At 42.6% G+C, this 9,466-nt stretch overlaps 1 protein-coding gene across 4 annotated transcripts in view; it reads left to right on the forward strand.

Moving 5' to 3' along the window:
- HEG1 (heart development protein with EGF like domains 1) overlaps positions 1–6,887 on the forward strand; it is a 60,181-nt gene extending 53,294 nt beyond the window's left edge. For all 4 annotated transcript variants that reach the window (XM_075092995.1, XM_075092992.1, XM_075092993.1 and 1 more), the window contains exon 23: positions 414–6,887. In XM_075092995.1, coding sequence (XP_074949096.1) covers positions 414–563 — 150 coding nt within the window. In that variant the 3' untranslated portion in view covers positions 564–6,887. The remainder of the gene's footprint in view (positions 1–413) is intronic.
- The last annotated feature ends 2,579 nt before the right edge of the window (positions 6,888–9,466 follow it).

Here is a 9,466-nt window from a genome sequence, read left to right on the forward strand (position 1 = left end):
CCCAAGTAATACTCAAAGCAGGAGGCTAACTTTGATTTTCTAGAAGCATTTCCTTTAAGGATTGCTCTGTGACAATATCCTTTTTGTGAGAGTTGTTTCAATGCCTGAGCTCATCAGCACTATTCTCTTGGATTAAAAATTAACTGTTCACTTAGACTGCACTAGGTGGTGTCAGGTAAACTTCAAGTCTGCTAATTGGCAAGATGTCGAAACTAGACTGCACCAGAATAACCCCTTCAGGCAGTGCATAACTCCCACAGTAAAAATCATTCTGGGTTATAGAGATCATTTGCAATCACATTGTACCTTCTAGCTACTGAAATAACTTTTGGGAAGTGTGGTAAGGCTGTGCCTGAAGGAGAATTTGAGTGTGAGACTAAGACCCTTTTTATTTGATTTTTTTGCTAATACAGCCAACTGGACTGAGAAATCCTGAACTGGAAAGAAACGGACTTTATCCTCCCTACACTGGTTTGCCTGGATCTCGACATTCATGCATCTACCCCGGACAATACAATCCATCCTTCATCAGTGACGAAACCAGAAGAAGAGACTATTTTTAGCAGGGAGTGGAAGATTGACACAGTTTTGTGGCCCTTGATCCCCAGGTACAATCTGTCTCCTGGACAGTTCAGCCCACATCAATCTTACTCTTCCCATTTAACAGGAAGGACTTTGAACTCCATGCCGAACATTGCTGCCCTGAGGAATGGTTACACTTGCTGAGCAGCAAAGAGAAGGAGGAGAAGGAGGGAATGGCTCAAGGTGCACGTCACTAAAAGACCCAGATGGAAGTTAACACATGTACTCTGGATTTGTTCTGTGCTGCTTCTTCACTCTTTACGCTACATAGCAAGCACGAATCAGTACAGGCAGATGAACTGTGCCCAGCACTCTGCATTGAATACCACTAGGGAGTCTTTTGTTTACAGATCTTGCTCACTGTTGACTGTGCTTGTCTTCTTAGTCAACCTTTATGCAAAGATTCACTGTGCTTGTCTTCTTAGTCAACCTTTATGCAAAGATTCACTGTGCAATTCCTTTTGGTAGGGCAATTTTGTCTACTCCCTTGTCCGTTGCTTCATTGCTTTCTGCTTCGTACATGACAGGGAAGCTGGCTGGTCCTCTGGCCCTCACCTTCTTACTGGCAGAAATTCTCCAGATGGCTGGGTCCTTGCTGAAGCGTGGTGCCTGGCGATGTTGGCCAATTCATGGGTTGATTGCCTCCAAGGAGTACCAGAAAGTTAGTCATACCACTGCAGTTCTAACTGAAAAAAAGACACAGTTGATCCTATGTGCCACTTTGGAAACTTCCTGTATATAGAGAAGAGTCCAAGTATTTTGTTGCTTTGTCAACCAGCATTGTTCAGAAGTGATGCCACTACACGTCATTATAGTGCTTCCTTATAGGATCTTATTGGGCTCTGTTTCCCTGCAGGGGTTTAAAGGCCTGTAGAAACAGCAATATGATGTTAAATAGTTGCTCACAGGGATGAAAACTGTGAGCTGGGAATTCAGCACGCTCTTTACAAGGAACCTGGGAAGAAGCAATAATGCTATAGCCCTGGTTGGGCAGGTGGAACATGAATTCTGGGCACTGCAGGTGGGACATAGTTTTCAAGCCTCCACAGCCCACCTTGACTTCAGTAGGAGCTGTGAAGGCTTTCAGTACATTGGAAAATAAGGCTTACTGCAGTCAGTTGCATTTAAGGGAGAGAAAAACATGATGCTTTCAATCCTAGCGGCACAAAGATCACTTATGTTGAAGTGTTTTGCTTTCTTCCATCCTAGTTTCGAGTGATTCAGGCCACCAGGTTTCCTTCCTAGGTGTGTTAATTCATATTATTCACCTCGCAAAAGCTGAAGAATGTAAGTTGTTATATTCCTGACCAAAGATCAGACTGAAAGCTCACGGATTGTAATCCGACCTGAGCTGGGCGTTGAAAGAGACCGTATTAATGGAGTATGTTTACCATTTATCTTTACTGCAGTGTTAACCTGCGTCATCCAAACCCTGACCAGATACAGGGTCCAGATATGGATCCTTCTCCCCTGCAGTGCTCTGGAAGACACAGTGCCTACAAGTAAGTTCATAAGGTATCTCAGCTCACTGAAGCACTAGGGACCATGGGATGAGGCCCCCAAAATGCCTAACCCGAAGTGAGATTGGCAGTTCAGATGCTTATGTGTTGTGTAGTTGCTCACCAGAGGCAAACCTGGGGTGATGAGGAGCCCTCCATCAGGGAGCAGGTATTAGTACTTGTGTCCTGTAGATGCTGTGAGGTCCAGATCCTTTCCCAGCATTTTGAAGGCTGTCGTATTCCCTATCAAAAGTGAGCAACAGCTACCCAGAGGAAAGGCAGCTAGCACTAGGCAGTCATCAGCTGTGTGGGCTAAGAAGTTTCTGGTCCCTGCTCATATTTACTTCTATTTTTCAAAACTGCAAGGCGAGAAAGGCACCACGAATGTGCTTGAGAACACATAGTTTGGTGCACCAGCTACAGCATACAAATGCGTTGTCTTTTTATGGCTCACTCCTTATCTACTATGTAGAAACAGCAGTGTGGGCTTGCAGAAATACAGAACTTTATGGATGCCTAGGGCAGCATGCTTTGCACTTACGTGATCTTATGGTGACAATGCATGCAACTTTATGTCTGTCCAATCCACAATCAACCTTGCAGGTGGTAGTACATAGCTTATCTCAACTGCCTAAGGAGCTATATTTAGGGAAAACTCTAGTTACACTATTCTGTTCCCTGCCATGCTGATCAGTTTCCAGTCCATGAATGATGTTCTTTTCCCTTTCATTAGCAGCCAGTATCTTAATTACACAGAATCCATTGGATGATGTGAACTAAGGGCTTGACCCTGCTGTGCTGTGGGATCCTTCAGAGAGGACATTGGCAGGGTTGTTTTTGTGTGGGTGAGCTACCGCTGTTTTTGAGACTGCCTAGGACAGAAAGGACTGCCTTTCCTGTGGTATGGAGGAGGGTTTTGTATGTGTAACGAAAGAAAGGGGGAAGCTGGGATTCATGCTAAATCTAAATACAAAACGTAGAGATGAGCAATGGGCTGCCCTATTTACTAAAGCAGCTTAGCAAAAAGGAAGAGCGTCCCAGCAATGATGGTAAAACTTAACCATGCGCCAGCATTTCGTCAGATAGGGAAGAGTTTAGGCATGTGCTTATAGGCAAATATGTTTAACTGCTTGGTTAGTTCAAAGTCTGAGAAATGTTCCTCTGTATGCCAAGTTGAAAGGACAAAGTAGAAATATCAACTCACAATTGCAGATCAATCCTATATAAAGAGTAACATGGACTATATGAACAAAACTCCCGGTCTGTATCTCACAGCAAATTGCTAGGGATTTGAGTGGAAATGATATAGGACTGTTCCTAATTGAGATCACACAAAAGTTTGCAAGTAATTAATTTTCACTTCTTAATAATCTTCAAATTCTTCTTAATACTGTATCTGGAATGAAAGGGTCTCGGTAAACCCAGCAGGATTTCCCGAGTGAGGACTGCAAAACTTGGCCTTTTCCAGAATTTCATTGCTCTGAAATTTTCTTTCTGCCAGACCAGGTAAACATTGGGAAATTTCTTATGAGAATGTATCCTTTGCAGCCTGACCTTCCTTTTATCTTTGGTAAGAAAGGAGTCACAAAGCCAATGCATAGTCTACAGGAGGAAAAGGGTCTCTCCTGACCCGCAGCACCTTCTCTGGGTGCCCTAGGAGGCTCCACTCAGCAGGTAGGAGAAGATTTAGGCAGGTGTCATCACCAGGGTGAGTGCAGGTGCCTTCCCGCGTGGTGATCCAGGTAGCCTTTGTGGAGCTGGCTGATGCAGCCTGGGGTGAGTCAGCTCCTGGGTCTCCACCAGCGCAGCCACCCCCTGTGCCTGTGATGCTTCCATCTTGGAGCCACACCAGCTCCCAACACCAATAGGGTGGCGGGGTGGGGGTGCAGTGCAGTGTGTTTTGCCACAGTTTATGGGTTATTTCACTGCAATTATTTACTAACACATCCCAGCAGCAGTGGGCTTGCCTGGCCATGGCAGGGTTGTGACCTGTTTCTCTGCAGCTTGACTCTGTTAAAGCTGCCACCAGGATCCTCTCTGTCTGCTTCCATCTCGGCAATAAACTAAGCACCCTCTGGAAGTGGAGTGGAGTTTATTGCTCCTGTCAGATGTGAGTGGGGGTCTTCACATGCCCTTAAGCCCATTTTCAAATGCGGATGCCTCTCTGTTCAGTACCTAACTCTCCCTAGGATGTCTAAATAAATGCAGCTTGTTTAGATTATTTTTAGCTACTCTAGATTGGAAATTTTCAGCATACTGGATGTTTTTGCAAGGGGAATTGCTCTCTAATGTCTGAGAGGATAAAATAGAAGGGGCATGTTTCTTGAAAAGGAGGATGCAAGTGGTTCAGCCAGATGTGGGGAAAGGAAGAAAAACTACACCAATACTACACAGAAATCTGCTTTTGCTCCTGGCTGCTGTGGAAAGCTAGGGGAGCAGTCAGCAAGGGCCGATGGGCCTTGGAAAAAATGATAATTTTGTTGCTTGACAGGAAAAGATGTGGGAGGCACAGGTTTGCTGCTATGGTGCTCTGCCAGTTGCACTGACAAGAGCCCCACACCCACTGAAATACGCCCGGCAGCCAGCCTAGAAGAGGCAGCCCCAGTGAACAGGGCAGCAAAATGCAGATTTGAAGTGTCATTCAAAATGGAGGCTCATACACGCAACCTTCCTGTGTCCCTGCCATGCACTGCTGCTTGCCCTGGCCAGCCCTCCCAGCTGCACTGGAAAAATCAGAGGTCTTTTGCATACTCTTGAAACCTCACAGCACTGAACTGGGGTAACTGAGGGAAAAATGGGACAGGAATTTTGATGCTCTTTGCCCTCTGCATTTAAAGCAGTAAGTAACACAGCAGCAATGAACCTCCTTGCTGTTGCAGCATTTCTCCCGAGTCCCACTGTCACGGTCATTCACCTCATCACCCCTTGTGACCAGCCTTCTAAAAGGTATTTGCCTCCACACTGAGTGGTAGTAAAAGGCTTTAAAACCCAGCAATAAATAGCAGTTAGAGAGAGGTATTTGTCTTTGTGAAGTTGTGCCAATACTTTTCAAGGTTGTTTGCCGGGACATGAGTGAGCAGCAGCAGGGAATGTGTGGACATTGCTGCAGACACACCAAGTGCTTCCCCAGGGCTTGTCTCTAATGCTGGTCCATGACCTTATCTGTTCCACATCCAGCTGGACTTCTCATTCCCTTATAGTGATGTTTAATCTTTCGTTTTCTTCCTTAAACTGACAAGAACGGATGCATTTTACTTAAACGCTCTTCCTATGCTGAATAATGTTCTTTCCTCTTTACACACAAAGGACTTACTCCAGCATTCATTATAGTGACTGGGGTAACTCTCCCATGGACTGTAATGAAGTTTTTTTTAGGCCTGAATTATTCCACCACCAGGGTCACCTGTGCGTAGTACATGCTTTCCCGTGGCATTGTGTTCTGCCTATTTCTGTGATACTGTTGCTGCCTTTCCAAGTTGTATTTATTTTTTAAAAGTATACTTATTACTGCAGCAGGACCTGTATTATGCGAGGTTGAACAAAACAGGTTCAAGACCTGAAACATCTTCTTGAGAAGAGAATGAATGTGAATTTTGTGAAGTTGTTTTACTGATCAGCCAACATGTTTTCTATTGTTGTAAGATCATCTAGGGACATAGCTGTGCTTTCTGAGTCACAGATAAGAACTACTCCTCAGTTCACTCTTACTTGTCCCTTCAGAAACGAAGCAAGATCTCCCTCCCAGTTTTGAAAGGGGTATGCACTGTGTGCTTGTAACATTTTGGGAGCTTTGCAATGTGTATTTAATTTTTCGTTCCCTTGAACTGCTGAAATTGAAAAGCAGGACAGAAATCCACAAAGGGGTAAGAAATAATAAAAGAAAAGGAATATGCTTACTTCTTTTGTAGAAGTAAACATCTAAAGTGAGTGTGGCTTCTGTACTGTAAGGTCATATATGGGATGACACCTTTTCTGTGCCTGGTTTGTGTTGCATGAGTGTAATATTCTTGTTGAGGGAAAACCTAGAGAGGGCGCCTGATGTTCCTCAAAAGTAGGACGTAAATGTTAAGTTCCCTGGTCATTGTGCTGGTAAAACTCTAGAAGGGATGGGAGTCTTGCTTGGGTTAATGACAGCAGCAGGCAACCCCCAGATCTGCAAAATCCTATATGGAAAAGTCCTATGGAATACAGTACAAACTGATTACTTCTTTTGAACAATGCCATAGAATTCGATTGACATAAAAGGTCTCCCATAAAATCTGCTAGGATGGGTTTACTTTAAAGAAAAAACCCCAACAGAATAAATGTTTAATAGTTTCATTTTTAAAGGAAATTCTGTTAAGTTCAGTCATTTGTTTTAAGCCCTGCTAAATTCTACAGGACTTTTTCCTAACAGAAGGTCGAACTGGATGTGTAAAATCATAATAGTTCATTGGAGCAGCTTTCAGAATTGCAGTAGTAAAGCTCACCTTTTATGAGCTCTATTCCAAAAGGTAAATTTCTAGCATTTGTTTGTGCTTCTTTTATCAACCTGAATGTAAACCTGCTTTATGTTCTTGATATTGCCCTGTTTCCTTCCCTGTATCTCTGAATGTTTGCTTCCAAGTCGCTGGGGTTCTGAGGACATTTTCCAAACCAGTATTATTTAAAGTTGTATCATATTTTCAGCCTCCACTAATTATACAGTACTGTAGTCGCAAAATATAATTTTTAATGATTGGATTATTTTTATACCTGCATCCAATATTATTAAATCTGGCGTTCTAGTCAGTATTATAAAAGGATACAATAAAACTATGAATATTACTATGTCTCAGCTTTTTTATTATCTTTAGCTTTCTCTGCAGAGATGCATATGTAATTTTAGATTGTTTTAATAGTAATTAGAAATTTAATCTATAAAATAAGAAATTTTATAGATCTTTTGTTCTTCTAGTGGTGCTTGGTGATTGAATAACTAAAATGAAAAGCAGAGAGGAAAAGAATGTGTTCTGTTGTGCTAAACAAACTTTTGCTCCACTGAAATACAAGTTCTGCTCTGATGTTTATTGCAATAGCTTTAAGCAACTCGAAGTTTAATTTTAAAGTTTTCCTCAATTTAATTTTTCATCCTGCTGGAAATGCAAGAGAATTGGTGAAGTTGTTTTTTGTGTGTGTGGGTGCATGCTGGAGGGGAGAAAACCGCAGGAGAGGTCGGTGCAGCAGGGCTGTTTGCAAGGACAGGGGACCTGACCACAGCGAGATAGGTCCTACCTCACTAAGCGCCACTGGGGATTATGAAGAATATACAGCTGAGTCTTTCTCAGAGGAAGAAGGATGGTACTTGAATCCAGATGAACACTGTCCAGCCTAGGCTGCTGGGAAGAGGCGTGATGTGGAAGAACATCTGGAGTAATAGCAGGTATATTCATCTGGGACTGTCTTTTCCTATATTGCTCCAGAGGAGTACAACACTCAGCTGTGATAGCAATCGGATGGGACTCCGGTGGGATTCATCTGCTCTACCTAAAGTTAGGTAGCCAGTTTGAACCCACCATCAGGCTCCGCTAGTAGCCATGAAAAAAGACAAATGTCCTCAGAGGGTAGCTTACCCATTGTAAGATATCCCTCACCCTTGACAGTGGTACCACAAGACCCCATGCTAGACAGATGCCCTAGGTGAGGTGAGTGCCACTCGCAGAGAAATGGTGAGTGTAGAACATACTTCTTGCTACATCCTGAAACTTTACTTCCTATGTTGATATAGTACAGAATTGTGTTGTATGCCTGCTCCTTATTTAGTAAGACTCTGGTGGGAAAATAAAGGAGAGAGTAATCCGATTAAATCCTGAGGTTGGGTTCATTTGTAGGAGAAGGGCGGTTACAGTGCCTCAGTTTTATTACCAATACTATTGCAAGTTGTTCTATTTTCTGTGTGACATTGGTATCTTTTAAGGAAATTGTCAGTGCAAAAGGATTGGTCATAATATTGGCATAAGACTAGGTAAAAGACCTTTGCAGTTATGGGCAAGCACATGATTTAACAGTCCTTCCCACTTCAGATTTGCATATCAGAGCCTCTGAGACCACTGAATGCATCCATAGTGTGTGCCCTCAACCATCTTGGGAAACACCTGAAAGGAAATCAAAGTGCATCTGCTTCCCCTGATTATGGGTGAATCTGTATGTGTAGCACTTTGATTTAGACTTTCTGGAGTTTTTTTTAACTTTCAGCTAATTACAACATATATTTCTACCTGTGTATGTAATATACAGTGGATGAACCAAATTTACATGAGATAGCAAAATGTATAAGAATCTAGTGAGGAATAGGATTGAAAAAATACATGGGAAGAAAGTATCCATCTGATGCATGTGATGAACCATAGAAGACACTTGCTCCTGCTTAAACGTATGTCCTCTGGCAGCATGATTGCCCCTTGCTTGCATGCAACTTTGTCGAGGTTTTGGCTGGCATAGAGTTCATTTTCTTCCTAATAGCTGGTATAGTGCTGTGTTTTGGATTTAGGATGAGAATAATGTTGATAACACACTGATGTTTTAGTCGTTGCTAAGAAGTGCTTATGCTAAGCCAAGAGCTTTTCAGCTTCCCATGCTCTGCCAGGTACACAAGAATCTGGGAGGGAGCACAGCCAGGACAGCTGACCCAAAGCGGCCAAAGGAATATTCCATACCATATGCTGTCATGCTCAGTATATAAACTGGGAAGAGTTGGCTGGCGGCAGTGATTGCTGCTCAGGGACGAGCTGGGTGTTGGTTTGCGGGTGGTGAGCGGTTGCATCACTTGTTTTTTTCCTGAGTTTTTTCCTCTCTCTCTTTTTTTGTTATTTTCCTTTTCACTATAATTTATTGTTGTTGTTGCTGATGATGTTATTATTTCTATTATTTCTATTATTAAACTGTTCTTATCTCAACCCATGAGTTTTCTTACTTTTGCCCTTCTGATTCTCTCCCCTATCCCACCAGGGCAGGGGGAGGGTGAGTGAGTGGCTGTGTTAAACCATGACAAACTTAAATAATGAGGCTGTGCAGGACTATGCTCCTTCTAATAGATAAACAAGGCCTTTTACATTTGATGCTTCTTTTTTCCTGCCATAAACAAAGATCAAGACAAGAGAACTACTGCATTTATAACTACATATAGCACACTTTTTATTCAATAAAATTAATTTGTCAGTGTTCTTGATTGCTGTATCTGAGCTTTGACACAGAACATTTTGGTTTTACAGCTTCTGGAAAGTTATTTAGTTATTTCTGCATTCTGTTCAGCACATTATTTCCTGGAGGAAACTGTTGCCTTTTGCATTGCAAATGATTCGCACTTCCCAAACTGTGACTGTGATAAACGGGAACAACCGGGTAAGAATGGAAGTAAACTCTAAAAA

The sequence above is a fragment of the Phalacrocorax aristotelis genome, chromosome 5 (assembly GCF_949628215.1).
Source record: "Phalacrocorax aristotelis chromosome 5, bGulAri2.1, whole genome shotgun sequence".
Lineage (NCBI taxonomy): Eukaryota > Metazoa > Chordata > Aves > Suliformes > Phalacrocoracidae > Phalacrocorax > Phalacrocorax aristotelis.